We start from the raw sequence: 18,974 nt of genomic DNA, 5'->3' as shown, positions 1-18,974 counted from the left end.
AAAGCTATTACAGGACAGAGAATGTTACCACGACTCACAACCCAGAGCCATAACCAGATGGATATGTACCCCCAGAGGGCCGAAGTACGAGTCATTGGTAATATCATGGTGAATTGAAAAGAAGCTCACACCGGTGATCTTGATGCTCCGCAGAAGATCAATTAAATCTGTGAAGCTGCTGCGTCAAGATCACCAGTGTGCTGAAGTTCCTTTTCAATTTACCACCGTTTCCCCCCCCGCGCACCTGGTAATTCAATAGCCACAACAGGTGTGCGTTATACTTTCTCAATGCGACTCACGGCGAACAGACGGACTTGTGAACTACAGGTTGGAAAATATACTCCAACACATTTTTAAATATATTTTATTTCTTCCCTAATAACTTTGAAGAGAAAACATCCAAACTGTAACGCTCTCCCGCGAGCTGATCTTATAATCAAAGTGAAGAAGGCGTGAAGTATTTTGTGACCATATATCAGGTGTCGCAAACCCTCCTTCCCGGAGAGCCGGCTTTTACTCCAGCCGTCCCACGCCACACCTGGTTCAGCCAATCAAGATCCTGAAGGAGCAACTGGTGAGCTATAGTAGGGCGGGAACAAAACCCTGCAGGTTTTGGCAATCCCTGCTCCACAGCTGAAATCTCGTGTTTTGGACCGATACGGATACATTGTTAGATATATGAATCGAAGTCATCAGACAGAAGAACAAAATAAAGTCGGCGTCAACACAACAGAGAGTGAGTGCAGAAAACCCACGCTCATCTTTACCGCACGGGATAGAATCAAGCTCAAGATCCTATTGTGTGATGAGAGCCTTGCGATCCACATTGTGTTACGGCAGATAAGAATTTGGCAAATTCTCCCAATACCACCTTCATTTAGCCTCAACAGCAGAGTTTATTCACAACCCAATATGAAAGTGCTTCGTACAGGAAGTTAGAAAACCTGCAGCCCGTCACTGTCAGCCAACTGGTTTCGAGACTTGTACTGTTCACCAGAGTAGCCTGTGTGCAGCTAAAATAGTTCAGTTCATATCAGTCCCCGGGGTTACCACCAGCTAACCCAAGTACAAGCTTTCATTGTAATTCCTCAAACCGTTGCTCAGCATCAGAGCGAGCTTAGATGAGCACGTTGACAAATGTCAGTTAAGGGCAGCCTCTAACCATTAGGTACGAGACCCATCCTACTGTTCATAAGAGCCTCAGTCGCAACTTTTTCTTTTTTACCTCCACGAACACTGTACAACATCTATTTTGATCATACAATCCCCGTTATACAAGAATAAAATGTATCCCCCCCATAATTCATTGTGGTATGATTAAGGCATTAAGTGTACTCTGGTGTAGGGGTCTGTGACCCACTCCTGCTGTATCAGCGGCAGCCACAGTGGAAGTCTGCGTTGGGGTCCAGCAGGAGGTTCTTGCGGTCGCGGTGCAGGCAGTCCAGGTGGTACCAGGCGTCGCAATCGTCACACTGGACCCACTGCACCGTGTCCTGCTGGGGCAGGCGGCAGCGTGGTGCGGCACACGGCTCCACCCCCTGGGACACTCCCTCCACCTCGTCTTCTGAGGACGACGAGGATGAGCTTGAAGAGGAGGACGACGACGAGGAGGAAGACGAAGAGGAAGGAGGGGGAAGGGAGGGCCGCGGAGGAGGGTGCTTCCTTGGTCTGCCCCGCCGCTTGCTGGGAGGGAGGGAGAAGAGCGAGGTGTGAGTGTCACATTCGACTTTCAACGTATTCACTATACATCACAAAAAAATACATATTTGAGAATGTGAAGTGAGAACGGAGCGTATTCGTTTCCAGAGAAGGAAAATGTACAATGAGAAATAGTCATATATGATAGAGCAAAGTCACTGTAGTTTGGATGCCTTCACACGACGGCATTCTTACCCAGAGGTAATGTGAAATCTGGCAAACTGCCCTGCCCGTCCTCCATCCTCTTTGCAGATCCTCAAGGATGGAGACCCCAGGGTGTAAGTCTTTCCTCCCACCACCACAGGGGAGCTGTGAGCCCGTTGCCTTCCCCGCCCAGAGGATGGCGGCGAAAAAATATTCTGCTGGCGAAACACAGAGACATTTGGGACAGTTCTTTGATTGTTTGGGTCAATCTCCCGCCTCTGACTGATGTTGAAGGAAACATGGTTGAGTTTGCCGTTAGCGACGATGGTGTGGCAGTTTGCGACCGGTTTGGGCACAGGCACACGTTTCAGTTCAAACTGGCGTCGTACATCCTGGTCCGTTTTGGGTAAATGAGCGTGGAAACCCTCAGATTCGGACTTGTAGAGGCGCCTTCTCTTCGTCCCACTCGGTCCGTCTTTCACTCGTCGGTGGTTCCCGGGCTCATCCGAGCTGTCATCCTCCAGAAGGACAGTGTGGGCTGACTTGCGCCTGCTCTTGGATGAGGGCGGGAGTGACTTGGATGAGACCACAGAGGTTGTGGGTGGAAAGGGAGGAGGGGTGGAGGGCGGGACCATGGATGTAAAAGGAAAGAAGGTGGAGCTTGCGTCTGTGATATTGCCGTCACACGTCCTCTTAAACGTCCAAGGAGTCCCAGTCATCTTGCTCAGGCTTCCGATGGAATTCAGAATGACGGTCGCCCTGTTGAGATCCAAGTTGGCCACCGCCTTGCGACCCAGGCTCGTTCTGATTCGGTTCTTCAGGTCGGAGGAGAAGGTGCCGGCCTTTGGGATGGTGATGGCGTCGAAGTCCAACGGCCGCACGCTAACCTTCTGGAAGAGGAAGTAGAACTCTGGGCTCCCTCTCTCTGATTGGCCACCGAAGGTGAGCGTGTCACCATCTGAGAGCTCCCATTGGACACCTGGCTGCAGCCGGACCTCATTCACCCAGGTACCTGGAATGGGAAGGTGGAGAAGAAAGCTCAGATGAAAGGCTAGTAGAAGAGTTGAATGAGACCTAAGGAAACTAAACACAAGTGTGTGTAGTTCTAGAATATGTTACAAGAAAATAAACAAAATAAATATTAAATCCCTCCCAAAGAAAGAATGACAGACATCATATCAGACTACATCACAGTTTAATGTCTCTGGTGGTGATTCTTCGAAGAACCGTGTACTGTAATCATGTGGGATGGTGTGGAACTCACTATGGCTGCTCCGATCCTTTATCTGCACCTTCCAGCCCCCCTCGGCTGCTCCCTCCGCCTCCCTCTCAGCATGCAGCTCGGCGTGGATCCGAGACACAGACGTGGAGTCCAGTGTGACGTCACACAGCTCTGCCTCACGGCCCAGCCGGAACACGGAGTGGGTCAGCGCAGGCCGGAACGTGTACAGGTCCCGGGCTGAATCCGTAGAGGAGGAGCCGATTCTCAGCAGCTGGAAACACGGCTGGACGCCGGACAGCATGGCCACGACTAACCGATCCCCACCCCAGTCAGTAACAGCTACTTTCTTACATAGAGCTTTCCATTGCTTAAATAGCACTTAAGTCAGTGAATGTGATGACAAAAAAAGCTGTCTGTAATGCTGGTATAAAAGCTTGGTTCTTAGTATGTGATGTTGAATGAATTTGAACAGATTAAACATTAAAACTCTCGTTTTAACAGTCAAACATATCGTATACAATCTATAACCTGCACGGTTATTTGCTGAGTAATGTCAGCGAAATATCAGTTGTAAGGCCGTGTACATTTGACTAAGCTCACTAATTCATAAATTGACACGTAAAAGGGCTGGGCGCTAGAAGCTTGAGGTGGTTCAATCTGAAAAGACAGAAGAGGGAACGTTTGTAAGACAGCATGCCCATGACTCACTCAATCTGTCTACACCATAGATAGTTAACTTGTTTATATTGCTAATATAATCAATTATGAGCATTTCATATTTAACAAGTGATAATCTATGGATTGATGGCAATTCAGCATCCTATTGCCTAGTGATGGGGAGCAAAAAAAGTAGATAGTTACTACTTTGGACGATATTATATCGATACTTTGACTACAAGTATCGATTTGTACATCTACCTTTTGCTAGGTAGTGTTAGCTAGCGTTAGTCGGCTGTACCTGTGCCAAAACTCTGGTACAATATTTTTTTTTTATCCTATAGCTTGTTCTCCATCTTTTTAAACGTGAACCTATTTTCAGAACTTATTTCCCCGACTGATCAAAGCCAATTTTCTCATGCACTCTGCAGAAGACATATAGTGAGCAATATGTTTGGAACATTGAATCACAATACATATGATATTGGCACCTAACTATTGTGTTGTGAGGTCCATGGCAATTCCCAGCTCTATTGCCCTATCTGGCAGCCCTGGGCCCCCCTTTTGTTGGCCCACAGATCAATTTCCAAAAACGAATACACACACACACACACACACACTTCCAAAAATATATTTTAGGAACTCAAATCGGGATCTCAGCTTACCGTTGAGAGTTAGAAGACACCGATGCAATTCGAAATGTGGTTGTGCATCAGCAGTTTCTCTTATGATGTCAGTCAGAATTGCAGAAAGGCTACGGCCAGGCCCTGATCACTGTGGCCTCTCATGATGAATTCAGGTTGTGGCCCCCATCAAAGTTGCCCATAGCTGCACCTCAGAAAAGTTGGATACATTTTAAAAATGCATCAAAATATACGTTTACATGTAGTTGAATTGTAGGTACGACCTTGCCGTTATGAGCGTTCACCAATATGATGCACATTGTTCTACGAAAAACGAACAAACTGCATGTAGCTAATAGCTAACGTTACTGTATGCCTGACAGTGCTGCTGATTTGCTAGTGTAGCACAAGGCTCGTGTGGTGAAATGGCACAGGGACAAAGTAGTGGACAACTAGTGAATCACTTTTGTTAGGTAACTAGCTAAATTACAACGAATGGTTTTGCCAAGATTACTTTGCAAATGTCAACAAACTAAACCATCGTTACACCGCATCATATTAAGCGCATCATATTAAGATGTCAAAATACACTACTTGGGAAAAAGCATTTCACAATCAAGGCGTAGACAGCCGGATAGTTCCTGTAATCCACATTGAAAGTCATACCTCCACAAAAGTGTCTCGAATCTGGCGCACTTGAACTCTTATCCACTGTCTAAATATGATGCTAACGCCGCCGATTGTTTCAAACTGTCTATATACTTTAGTCTTTTGATAATTTATGTCCAATTTAAACGTCGTTGTTTGCTGAACGGAGATTTTCGCGTTCTTTTCCCCCAGGAAGTCCTTTGAAATTTGGCGCGCCATCCAGGCTTCCTTGCGCTTGATTCACGCCATTTCCGCCCGCCTCTGCTCTGTCACTCACAGCTGTGGCATAGTTTTAAATGAAACTCAGTTGCACCTGCAGTAGCAACCGGTTGTAGGCCTACTACACCAGATGATGTGATATAACCAAAGGTTGTTGGCGTCCATTACTGAATTTAACAGGTTTGCCTATACCAAACAGCGCCATAGATTTTGCATCTAATCTGCAACTCCCTTTGTTCTTGATTCTGGAAAACAATTTCTTCTACATGAGACATGGCCACATGTAGAAGTAGGTGACCGGGCGACTAAAACAGATGCATGCAGTAAGCATATCTCACTCGATACAAAACATGTATTTACTATCTTCCTGAGTTTTATATGGTGTTTGTAGAACCACCTGCAACTGGATACAGACATTTTATAAAGTTTTCCTTTATAAACTGTTTTCCTGAATCGAGAACAAAGAAGAGTATCACCAAATGCTGGTTAGTAGAAAGATTGTTGGTGAAGTTTTGTACAGGCAAGCTTATAACATTTAGCAATGGACACCAACAATCTTTGGTTATATCACATCATCTTGTGTAACAATCTGTAGACACACCTCCAGTAGGCCCTGGGTCTACACATTACAGGAGGAAACTCGATTCACTTCTAGAATTTGACTTCATTATGGAAATGACTTGCCCAACCCTCCTACGCTAAGAATGTTCCCTAGTGAGTTTACCTCAGCTCAGTATTTTCATTATATTGGAAGAATATTATTGCAGACATGGCACAGACACAATTATGGCATCCTTTTCCATCGGTCTCTTCAAAATCCTTTAATGGACATTGCTCATTCATTACAGAAGAAACAAAATATTTCTAAAAATTCTGTGCATGATGCCAAAAGTATAACATTTTCAAAACGGTTCATTCTAGCACACAAGGGCATAGTTGTTCGTACGTGATAGCGAAGTATTATAAAAGTCAACGATAATATAGCTAGAGAGCCAACAGTATGAATTCTGGACTTTAACCTAACAGGCAAGTTTGGAAAGTAATTCATTTTAAATGAAACAAAACAATAAAATATAATCACAATAACCAATAACGCATCATTTCATTTTCAGAAGCAGTTTTCCTGATTACATCTGACATCTTTTCCCACCAAGGTACCTGAAATAAACCTGCCAGGTATACAATTCTGAATTCAGCTATGGACTTCAGCCTTGTGAACTCAACCCTGAAGTAGATCAAATGGACATAGATTGCTGAATATTAAATACTACTAATAATGAATTACTTTGTAATGAATGGTCATACTTTGTTTCCGAAATCCCACGTTTTCTACCTGTATATAGCATAAAGTCACTCCAGACTTACTCTCAACTCTGGGTGACCATTTGTTTTACATACCATTTTGGCTGACATCAATATTAAGGAAATAGAATCATTGTGAAAATTGCAGAGGTGATTTTGTAATGGCTTTTGCGGGCGACGTGTACATTATTCCAGTCTGAGCCATAGTAATATTGACAATGAGAATACCTCTTTGACTGCATGAACAGACACCAACAAGATAGTATTTACGTTGCAATTTAAATATGGCAGTATTCCTGCTGTCTCACAGGCAACCTACGGCTCAACATGCAGCAGTAGTTTTTGGGTACACTATAGCTGACAGCAGTTATCTGCATAAGAAGAAAAAAGTGTAATATTAGTTAGAGTAGTCTTGATACTAAGAGTTCTTATGAAATGTTCAAGCATGTCTAGCATTTTCCAAAAAACATTCTGAGGTTCGGATACTATCGTGTGATACTCTAGGTAGATGATGTGTGATGCAAATGAGAGAAGAGAACGAGAGACAGAAAAATAGGCATTTTACTGCTATTATGTCTCCTCGATCACTCAGTCTAAGGCATCTCCTACATTACGTGTATCAGTATAACTACTGTGAACTTAGTGAAAGGATAAATTACCCAACTCAGGGATATAAAATCTTGCATAACTTTGCAGTAAGAAACAGTATTGGCTATACACATGCAATATATCTCGGCTATATACAAGAGTGCTTGAAAGTGAGCTTTGGGTAAGATTTTTAAGGTAAGATTTTTATATATATATATCTTTGTTTTTCGGTGCTAAAGCGCAGATATTGCTCAAGATTCAATTAAAAATCAATCCCCCTTTAATTAGTTAAAATAGGAATGGGTCAAATGTACCTAATCAGACCATGGATTCAGTAGCTTGTTACCTGATATGAAAGGGATAGCTTTAAAGGTGGCTTTTACATTGTCTTTAGTCAAAGTTGTCATCAATTCTAAATAATTAGTGCAAATGAAACACTAATTGAACACAAATCTATAAATAAATTATATTCTACAAAACCAATAGAATAGCCGATAGAATAGCAACATCATATATGATGAATTTACACGTATGATATTTATTTACGCTGTCCGGCATTCTCATGTTGCATTAAAAACAATTTAACCTTAATTTACAACCAAAAAAAGGAATGTAGAATCATACTTTTTATTTTGTCGGTAGTGTTATTTACAACAGCTGCAATTAAATTCATGTTGAACATTTTTGTTATACTTTTAACTGTTTCTCGTGTTATATTTGTGCTTTTTCTTTCAGACACCAATCATGTCTGCCTTACTCAGTTGAGATCCACTCACGGACATCCTAAATCGGTCACAACACGAGGTAGCGATATTGCCAGCAGATGCTGTCCCCCAACAACAACTATGCCGCGTCCCAAAATTCCCGGGACTGTTATACCCCTTCATTCCATTTGTTTTGACCTTTTTAACATGATCATGTGTACACACAACAATTATCGACATACAGAATGCCCTCGTTAATAATATGCCGAACCTGATTGTACTAGAGTTGAAACCAATGGGAATCCTTAGTGGAATGGTTTGTCAGATGTTGTAATGGGTGTATTAATCTAGTGTTACTGAAGCAAATGGATGGTGGATGACTTTGCAATATATATTTGCAGCAAATGGACAGACGGACATCTCTCACTGATGTTATCTGAACGGTTGGCGAACGGTTCTGCGTTTTTCCTGTTCAGACTGAATATATTGAATAGATCCGGGATATTAGGCCTATTTTAGAGTACAATTCTCATAGGACTTAAAACAATACAATAATCTTGACATTTCAACAGTTCAGCAACCACGATGTTGGATTAAGAATCATGTTCTGTTTTGCATTGGGACTTTACCGCTTTTTTATAATCTCGTCGTGCATCCTCACCCATCTGAAATACAATGCGTTTGAAAATATGTTGTACTGAATTGAGATTCTGGGTGGGATGTTTGGTTCAAATAAATGAATCTGACAGTACATAATGTGTTGAAAGGAAATGTGCAAACCTTCTCCCATAAAGACTTTGATGAATGCAGCGGCAAGTGCATTGAATCTTAATAACTTTGCTGGCTTTGTTGGCGCGCCAATCTCAGTAAGCGATGTATTTTCAGTCTTGTCAGGAAAGTTGGCTTAATCGTTAGCATTTATCAATTCAGCACTTAGTTCATTTTGGGCCGTGGAGTCAGGCAAAATAGGAATGAAAAAAGGGGGCTTCCCGAGTAGTGCAGTGGTCTAAAGTACTGCATCGCAGTGCTAGCTGTGCCACTAGAGATTCTGGGTTTGAGTCCAGGCTCTGTCGCAGCCGGCCGGAGACCCATGGGGCAGCACACAATTGGCCCAGCGTCGTCCGAGTTAGGGGAGGGTTTGGCGGGTAGGGATGTCCTTGTCCCATCGCGCTCTAGCAACTCCTGTGGCGGGCCGGGCGCAGTGCTCTCTGACACGATCGCCAGGTGTACGGTGTTTCCTCCAACACATTGGTGTGGCTGGTTTATGGGTTAAGTGGGCATTGTGTCAAGAAGCAGTGCTGTTGGGTTGTGTTTCAGAGGACGTGCTCTCGATCTTCGCCTCTCCCAAGTCCATATGGGAGTTGCAGCGATGAGACAAGACTGTAACTACCAATTGGATACAAAAAGAAGGATGGGTGACATCATGCAGGTCATTCATTGTCAATAGGTCTATCTTATCACTCCTGAGTCTGTCTTTATTAAAGGGCAACAATCCAAATGTTTAGGTCCCTTCCAACCAGAAGTCCCTGTTCCAAGGCGTTTTCTGCAGTGGCTGGGGTTGTAATGAGAAACATGCCCTTATGTAGATGGGTTCAAAATGGCGTGATGTGAAGTTGCTGTTGTATTAGTTCCGGGTCATTTGTGTTGCAAGCTAAGGGATGTTTAAAACATGTGTTTTACTGGATGATGTCATCAAAAGTGGCAGAGATTTGGACACCTTGTTACATGCCCAGGGACACTACGAGCTTCCTTGCATAGCATGGTGTTATTCAATCTACGAGGCTTGTATCAGTTATCAAGAATTAGCTCTCTGTAGAGGCCATATGCTGAGACAAGCGCTTTCTCTGAGTTGGTGCCAAAGCCTTGCCTGTAATTTCTGTCATGTAATGAAATTGTAGCGGTATAGGCCTATGTCAGAAACTATGGGCTTGTGGTTGTCAGAAGCGTTATTTACCAAGATTTGTTTTGAAAATAAAGTTGTCTTTATTGGTTTTGTTAGTCTAGTATTACAATTTTATTTTTAAAATTAAGTTGGTCTATTACTCTGGGCCTATGTCATACATTTTGCTGCTATGTCTATGGCCCCACATACAGTATCAGTGGTAGGGACATTCAATGCTAATAAGAAAGATGGATTAAATATGTTGTAGATCTGTCAGAAATGTTATCATTTTTGTCATTATAGGAAATCTGGGATACATTTTTACAGGATTATTTAAAACATTTTTTACTTTGATATCAGTGTGCACTCATTCCTTTTGGACATTTTAATCTTGCATTTTCCCTTAGTCCACTAAGTTATCTTAGATATTATCTCTGAGTCTGTGGTTCTTAATACTTAGTACTATCAGTAATTAATACTATCAATTCCCTCTTGGGCCAGCTAAGGATACATTCTAGCTTTAAGTCTAATTTAAAAACATGTGTAATGGGGGTCAGTGTGCTGTTAACAGCTTAGCTTCTTCCACAGTCCAACTGCCACATACTGGGCTCAAACCAGTGATCCTCTGCTTCACAACACACGTGACGGCCCTCCTTGACAACATTCCAACAGGTTGAGCCACCCAGAAGGTGCCAATTGGATGGCTCCATCCGCGACATTTCAACCTAGCTGTGGAGTGAGCTTACGGTACGTTCTTAATGATTTTGATTTGATTTGATGATTTGATTTGATTTGATTTAACTCCGTTACACATGCATTTCCTGTATGCACAGAATTCATGTGTTCTAATGAGCTAAGTTCTTGTATTTTTCCTCTTTAGAAAGTCTAGTGCATTTAGACTGGCTATTTTTACACCAAGTATTTTTTTGTAGCTTTAGGTTAAAAAAAAGAAGCAGTGATCGGGATTTTTGGTCGTGTCTGTGTGAGTGGGGGAGTAATTGAGGCTGAAGAGTAAAGATTGTTAGGGTGTCCGGTGGTTTGTGTCTGACTTTTAGGAATACAATGCAGGAGCTCTCAGGTGATGGTGTTCTCTGCGGTGGCACTGGGAATCAATAGGCTGCTTGCTTAATCGCCAGGCTCAGCAACACTGTCGGCTGCTTTAAGTCCGCCAGCCAGCTCGGCGCCCCTGGATGTCATTTCTGGCGTGCTGTCACCCATCAGGTCTTCTTCAGGGGCGTCGGCCTCAGAGCGGGCCTGGGTCACGAGGCTGGGGCTCATGGCCGAGTCGGGGTTCCGGTTGGCGCTTTGATCTCCCTCTGGGATGACAGTGGCTGCCACGCTGTCAGAGTTGTTGAGGAGCAGCTTGTGGGAGGTGAAGGTCTGGGGCACGTCCGTCTCGTATTCGCTGTCTAACGGGATGCCGGAGGAGTTGAACTCTACCCCCGAGTCGCTCATCTCCAGGAAGTTCTTGTCCGAGGAGAGAGTGTGGTAGCGGCCTGCTTTAGATACCTCCAGACCCTGTGGAAGGAAAGTCGTGTGGGGGGAGGGGTGTGTGAAGAAAGGGCCAGCAAAAAAAAAGAACATGAATGATTCATGATGTTTCTGCAAATGTCGTTTAGGTACTGCTTGGCATGGAGGTTATTTTCAGCCTTTTATGGAAACATTACCCCCGTATTTCTGTTTATGTCTGTCTTTATTTAAAACATTTGCAATTGTAATGGTGGAACCTGTTTTCCTGTTGCAACTTAACAGACGCACCGGTAGGCAACTTCCCACCCCATAATGTTTCCCTGAGCCCTGCTTACCTTAATAGTGACCTCCGTGCTTTCTGTGGCATTGGTGTTGTCCCACGTAGACGTCAAAGTGGACTCCTCAGCGAACCGCGTATAGGCCTCTTGAACAACCTACCAATAACAGCACAAGAGGGTCGTATTTTAGCAGGAAACCACGGCAAGCACACATTACAGTAGCAATCACAGGTTCACTTCATCATGTATACTGCGCGTCATAAAAAACACATACGGGTAAACAGGAGTTGGCGGGAAAAAATGTACATGTACTGCACATTAAGCTCTTATATCAATGTATAAGATCGTAAGGTGTGTGTATATATATAGAGTGACAAGTTGAGCGACTGGAGTTGTTGGTGTGAAAAGAACACCCTGGAGGTTTAGAGGAGCAGGCTTCGGGGAGCCATCGTTCTTGAGGGACAAGGAATTGCATTCTAGTGTGTATGTCAGGAGAGAGCGAGAGATGAGGTAGATCAATCGATTTTTATGTCGGAAACGCTCCGGAAACTGCTGTGGGGCGCGCAAAGGCAATCAGACAGGCTGTCCAGGTTTTGTCGACCTAGTCTCCAGAAATCCATAATGAAGTGGGAGATGAAGCCTCGCTGCATATTGATAGTGTCGTCTAAGCCTCCAGAGCAAACACCTTACAGGGGAATTAGAACAGTTGAGGCCCCTCACATCATGTCACAATATATACATGTAAGTTATCTACGGTACACCACTTTCAAACACAAAAATGTATAGCATCAGGTGTACAGAAATTACACAGACACACACGTAGACACAGACAAATAGAAACAAACAGAAATGGCACAGCTTTGACACAAATGTCTGTTGGGCTAGTAGCTGATTAAGCAATAGTTCCCCTAAATTTTTGGCAATCAAGAATACAATCTTACTTGGACGTACAGTGTCGCATACTTTGAATATTACTACAGTACTTGAATTGGCCCGGCTTCCCGAACCCAGATTAAGCCTGTAACTGGACTAAAAAGCATCCTCAACAGAGATTCACCGTTGAGCATGTGTTTTAGACCAGGAGTAATCTGTGTCCAGAGAACCCACCCAGTGTGTACTCTTAAACTACATGATGTCATAATGCCTAATGCTCTTGCTCGATGTATAGTACAGTAGTTATTTGATGCACTAATTCATGTCTATGAACTCATCTCCACATTATTCCATTACTAGAGAACACTAATTGCTATAATGCCGTACTGTACAGCTGTGATAGTCCGGGTGGCAACTTAATCCAGTGTATTATACAGCCTAAACCCACATTATGTCTGTATACTCTGCATGTAGGCTACTGTAAGTGTGCCACTAACTAGGTGGACATATGTACCACTGCATGTACCACTGCATATAATCAAGAAAACAAGTGGTAGATCTAGTCCAGTATCACCAAGCCAATTGATATGTTAATCGCCACTGCCCCGATCTTAGACAGACGCACAGTAGATTCACACACACACAAATCAGCACATACTCACACATACACATAAATACATGTTTACCTTGTAACTCTGCCCCCCCCCCCCCGAACAACAACATATGTGCATGTGTGCTTGAGAATAGCTGAATCGTATTGGACGGCTGCATCTGTATGCTTATTTGCACTGAGGCTATGCCTGCAGTTATCATGAATTATCATGAATGAGTAACTGCAGTTATTTGTCAGCTTGGAGATTTGGCGAAAGGAGGGAGGGGTGAGGAATGGATGGCACAGACAAATAATCACTGACGGTGGTAGGAGGCCCACACAGCATAGTGACGCTATGACCATCCCCAGAGCGTTAGTACAAACACCAATACAGATTCATCCACTTAACACTACAGAATGAAGCCAGAACACAGTTCTCTCACCAAGCAGAGGCTCCATCTGAGGCTCCTTTAAGAGGGAGAAACGTAACCAAAGGCAAATCGTTAACTAGATGTTCCCCAAACTTGTAATTAGGCTGACATCTATTGGGTGGACCAAATACATAAGGATTGAGATAAAGATGATGGGGGGACACATTGTGGGCTGCAAATGTACAAAACACTTCAAGTTGCCACTGATAGATTCTGCAATATGGAGCGAGCGATGATATATGTGTGATCTCATTGTGTGACACCGGCAACATTGTGGGCTGCAGACAAAACACTTGAAATGGCCACTGTGATGGAATCTGCCGTGTGGAGAGAGTGATGACTAATGATATGTGGATGATCTCATTTTGTGTGATTCAAAGCGCCACACATCCAGGAATCCGACATTGGGCAGGCAGGTTTTGTTCCATGGTGAATTCCAGCGAATTAACAAACTTAAATTAGGGCCTTAAGTGTAGTTAAAGCTACTGTATATATCTGAGACTAAAAGACTAACACAGGAATGCACTCTAAGGAAAGGAGAGTGGGACAGACAAAGGTGCACACGAACACTCACAGATACAGTTAGATGTCCACTGACATCTTTCTTTGACCATATTTAAAGTGATCATTTTACAGAATTACATGTTGTTTTCCTTACCCTTGTAAGCAGTCTATGGACAAGGTATGACAGCAACACATGCTTTAGCTTTGTTCAACTTTTTAGCATTTGTGGCACAAATCCAATGCAAGTCAATGGGAACAACGTCAACATTGTCATGTCCAAATCATCTCTAAGTAGCTACACGGAGTCGCAAAACCAATTTTAAGATACTTTAGGATGATTTGGACATATACTCATGTTGTTCGAATTGACTTGCATTGGAGTCGCGCCACTAATGCTAAACGGTTAGCAGTTGAAACAGAGGCCAGGTAAACTAAACCAAAGCATGGGTTGCCGTCATACCTTGTACATAGACTGCTTACAGGGTAAGGAATCCAATATGTCTCACTATCCCTCTAAGAGGGGTTACCATCACCAATATTTCTCTAACAATCACTTTGCATTCTGCGACCTGTGTCATAGCAATACAGCATTTTCATTTTGGAATCATATTGAGCCATTGTCGCAGTGTGCTATGTTCTACGGGGATATGAGGCTTACAATCAGAGTAACATGGTTCCAGAATACTCATGAATAACCAAAATGTGAAAACTGCGCTCTTGAAGAGACAATGGCCGATAATTGTTCATAAATGTAGGTGTTTCGACATGAGAATAGCACACAGGTGTGATAAATCAGATGCTGCCTAACTATAGTAAAAGGGTTGCATCGTGGTGTCTTGAAGTGTTCACCCTTGTTGAGAAAGCGTTTTGGGTGAGTTACCTTGACGAATGCGTCTCCATCCCCTTTGCCCGCCTGCTGGGCGATGAGGGCAATTTGCCGCGCCTTCTCCGCCCGACGGCGCACACTGGTCAGGCAGGAGAACAGGCACACCAGCAAGAGGAGGACCAGGAAGCCCAGTAAGGAGAGGATTGCAACATACAGCGTGGGTAACTTATAAGCTAAAAGAGAGAGGGAGGATGGAGGAAGGAAAGGGAAGACAAAGAGGCAGAAAGGAGGAAAGGAACACCAAGAAAAGAGGAGAGACGGATGACGGAGGAGGTGAATGTGGAGAGTTCCAACATGAAAACAATAGAGTGAAATAGACAGTCCGATCGATGACAATAACAAGAAAGAGAAAGGAAAGACCATTAAAAGGGGTGATACATGGATCCATATGCTAAAGCCCTAGTCTCCTCTCAGACAACCCATGGTTTACCTTCTACCTCCAGGTAGATGTTGGTCACAGGGAACCCCAACAGGTCTGTCACTCTGAAGAGCCCCATGTCACTGAACCGGACCCTCTCCAGAATGCACATGGAGCCTTCTACAGTCAGCCTGCCGTCCAGTGAAGGGTCCAACGGCACCACCAGCTCTCCTTGCTCCAGTATGACCCGGTCCTTCCGGTCCCAGTCTGGAGTGTACAGGAGGTTGACTTTGGTGTGGTCCACAAACAGGTTGATCTTCAAAGTACTGCCATATGATAGGTGGAAGAAGTTCTGGTGCTCTTTGGAACAAAGGGGCGGGACAAAAAAAGGATCAAAGTTGTCAAATAGTTCTGTTTGCTCTTACCTTGGCCTGTGTCTTTCAAGCTTTGTTTACCATATTTTGGCCACACCACTAACCACAATTTCAAAAACCCCGTTCCATCTCTGACATTGACCACTCCCTCTCGGACTGTGGTCTTCCTCCTCTCACCTTTCACGTTCAGGCATGACCTCCTCCTGACCTTCCCGTCGCGGTCCAGTACGGTGAAGCTACCTTCATCTGTCCCCTGCACCATGCTTAGAGACACACTTTTCTCGGACACACTCAGACGGCCCTTGTACTCTTCAGCGGGGATGGAAGTCTGGTTGAGCAGCACCACCGCCGGTGGCTCCGTGGTCTGATTGGCCTGGGCTTGACTGGGCCTGAACTCCAGGGTGATAGGGCCCAAGATGTCGCTGAGCGGGATGTGGTATGTCTCACCGTACTTAACCACCTGCTCCAGCGCGCAATCTGCCAGGGAGCACACAACAGCACATTACTGTCACTCTGGGCTCAGGGGGAGTATTTTATTCCTATACAGTTGCACTTGCATCAGAACAGTGATCGTAATCGATTGCAGGCAACAAAAAAATGCAAGGAACTCTCATTCAGATCGATATCTGCGTCTAAGAAATACAATCTTAGACAGTGAATGTATTGGATAAACACCAATAAGTAGGAGGATACAAACATTGCAACGTTAGAAGAAAAGTTAGAAGAATTAAAAGGACAGAAGATTATTTAACTGTACAGTGATTGGAAAAACAGTACCCCTGACGAGGAGGAGGATGTGTTTGACATCGGCAGGCGCCTCTGTGTTCTTGATCACGTACATGCCCTCGTCCTCCTCCCCCACATCCTCCAGGATGAGGTGCTTGAGGGAGTTGAGCTGGGCCCGGTGGCCCACCACCCGCCCGTCCCTCATGAGGACCACCTCGGCGGTTGGGTTGGAGGCGGGCTTGAAGAGAACCTCAGTGCTGTCTAGGGATGGGAGTGGGATGTGCACATCCTCGCCGAAAAAAGCAATCTTGTGTTCTTCTTTGACTGAAGACAGAGAATGGAAAGGTGAGTGGAGATTGATAAGGGGACTCAAGAGTATAAGGAATAATATGTCCGAATCAGGGAAACGTTAGTGATGGTATTCATATTCAATCTTCAGGTTTTGACAGTCATAGACAGAATAAACTGTAGATCATGCATGACTTTACCTTTCAGGGAAGCAGTCAGAACTGTAGAGTAAAAGAGAGGTTTATTTTAGTATTACTTTATGTTCTTTGTCAAAGATCCTTCAAGAAGTTAGAAATTCTTTGTTCTGCTGGAAGAGAAACCACAGAACTTGGCAAATATCTCAAAGCGTTTGCAATGTAAATGCCCTAGATTCTCACCGCCAAAAATAGAACTGCTGTCAACAACATCAAACCCTCCATAAATTAATGAGGGGGAAAAGGAACAGATAATAAATGACTCTTGCAATTTTGTACTCAAGTGAAGAAAATCGGATGTAATCATGTGACTGTGTCAAACTTTGCTTTATGCTCTTTCAACCTCTCAACCTAAATCCCTGGTGACTAATTCTCCAATATACTTACCAGTGCAGAACATGGCTCCAAACACAGCAACACCAATTATCTTCATCTTGATTGAATCTCTGAAAACACCAAATAAAAAGTGTTTTTTTTTTACAGCAGGATATTGCTTATCTAAATATGGATTTAATTATTGTACATGCATGTAGAGATATGAAGATTCACTAAGCATAATAGGGTATAGTTTCAATCTGGACATGAAGAGCTCATATTCAATCATGTACTCCCAGTAAATTCTACTGTAACTGAAGAGAAAAAGCCAAAACAAACAAGGTGTCTGCAGTGGTATTGACATCATTTCCTGAGGTTAACAGGAGTGGCTTGTAGTTCCCCAGGGCATTAGTCAGCTCTTTTGTATGATGATGAGGCTGACCACCATTGGACTAGAGTGGACATGAGCCCAGGCTCAGACCACCATTCTGCTTACAGTGACAGGAGATGGGAAGGAGAAGGAGTTAAGTGGCTCCAAAGATCTGGCTTACAACCATGAAAGAACACAGAGTGCTGTTTAGCAAGCATTGACTCTTTCAGCGGCATAAATTAAGAAATTACAGCACTAGCTCTTCCCTATTTGCATCTCATATTCAGGACAATCAAAGTGTATCCAGAGTTTTGAAAGCAAATGATTTACAATGGGTTGTCTTTAGTATCTGAGAAGAAGGATGCTAATCTACGTTCGAGTGAAGCTTGCCTTGAGCCTGTCGCATGCAATAACAATGTACATCAATCAGAACTCTGAAAGGTCAGGAGTCTATTTAACAAATTCAGAGCTGAAATTGTTCACCCCAATTTCTCGCACATATGTCATCAGTTTGACATCCCCGTGCTGCTCTTCCTCCACTACACACTCTCGCACGAGCAGCATCCTCTTTCTTGTGCTATCTCTCAGTAAAACAGTGCAGTCTTATACACCGGTGGTGCGACAAGGGTGTGTCACGCTCCGCTGCATGGGCTGTCCTAACAAGATAACACACTGTGGTAATGATGATGACTATATTGCTCTGAGGAATCTGAAAGACATAGAGGAGACTCCTCCTCGCTCCAGTTAGGATTTCTGTCACGCGTGTGGATTTGTATTCTCTCTGCAGTACGTGAATATGTGATCATACCAAACACTTACTCAGCGACTATGCTACATTTGCCATCTGTCGTTCCCATTAATTACGAAGCGTAACGATTGGGTGTCCAGTCAGGGTGTCCACGCATTAACGCATTGGGCAGGACATCAAACGAATAATGAAGAATCACCAATTTCACATTGAACTACCATTCGTTCATCAATTACATAAACGATTGAGGGGGGGGGAGAGGTGTGGACGAACCCTCCTCATGGTGTTTGCTCTGGTGTTTATTGTAAGGATATAGGCTACAATCTGTAGATGCAGAGAGGGCGTTCAACCTTCCCAAATAGCATAAGTAGCCTATGAAATGCTGCCTGGTGCCCAACAATAGTCATTGTCCCCGTTTCTATCTTCTATTATTAGCCTTTGTTTGTGGGAAGTGCTATACTCTACATGTAAAATAATAATGCTTTTTTTTTAATGTGTTCTAGGTGAAGATGAAGGTAATTACTGTCATCCTACCCAATTCTGCTGCGTTATTACCGGTAACACGCCCTAAATCACGCATATTGGATATAGCTGTTAGACATGCATTAAAAAAACAGCCAAAATACCAGCTAGCAAACGAAAAAACGGTCAAATTGAACCCATACATTTCCCGGTAAAATAAAAAACCGCTAGAACTGAGCAGATACCAATGAATCATAATTCGATGCTGGTAAATACCTTTCAGACAGGCTTGGATCCGAAAACAGCAGATGGGACGGGCGGGGTATAGGAAGTAGGGTTTTCTGCTAAATTATTATTTTTTCTTCTTAATATCGTCCCCCTATCCCTCACCCCCAACCCGTCAAATAAAGGGACTTCA

General features: G+C 43.7%; 2 protein-coding genes across 2 annotated transcripts; both read right to left on the bottom strand.

Annotated features, from left to right (window-relative positions):
- Window positions 1-356: 356 nt before the first annotated feature.
- On the bottom strand, window positions 357-5,179 carry LOC135551421 (transcription factor 19-like). Its single transcript, XM_064982636.1, has 5 exons — window positions 5,011-5,179; window positions 4,387-4,549; window positions 3,107-3,721; window positions 1,894-2,854; window positions 357-1,683 (listed from the first exon to the last, which is right to left on the bottom strand). Exons 3-5 carry the CDS (start codon window positions 3,363-3,365, stop codon window positions 1,371-1,373), a joined length of 1,533 nt encoding a protein of 510 aa, XP_064838708.1. The 5' UTR covers window positions 3,366-3,721; window positions 4,387-4,549; window positions 5,011-5,179; the 3' UTR covers window positions 357-1,370.
- Window positions 5,180-6,017: 838 nt separating this feature from the next.
- Window positions 6,018-18,974, bottom strand: LOC135552236 (uncharacterized). The gene is made up of 9 exons (XM_064983739.1): window positions 18,833-18,974; window positions 17,049-17,107; window positions 16,668-16,688; window positions 16,231-16,503; window positions 15,631-15,930; window positions 15,152-15,439; window positions 14,716-14,894; window positions 11,493-11,591; window positions 6,018-11,205 (listed from the first exon to the last, which is right to left on the bottom strand). Exons 2-9 carry the CDS (start codon window positions 17,092-17,094, stop codon window positions 10,813-10,815), a joined length of 1,599 nt encoding a protein of 532 aa, XP_064839811.1. The 5' UTR covers window positions 17,095-17,107; window positions 18,833-18,974; the 3' UTR covers window positions 6,018-10,812.

Source organism: Oncorhynchus masou, chromosome 13 (genome assembly GCF_036934945.1).
Source record: "Oncorhynchus masou masou isolate Uvic2021 chromosome 13, UVic_Omas_1.1, whole genome shotgun sequence".
Lineage (NCBI taxonomy): Eukaryota > Metazoa > Chordata > Actinopteri > Salmoniformes > Salmonidae > Oncorhynchus > Oncorhynchus masou.
Note: the sequence above shows the minus strand (reverse complement) of the source record. Positions and strands in the feature narration are given on the sequence as shown.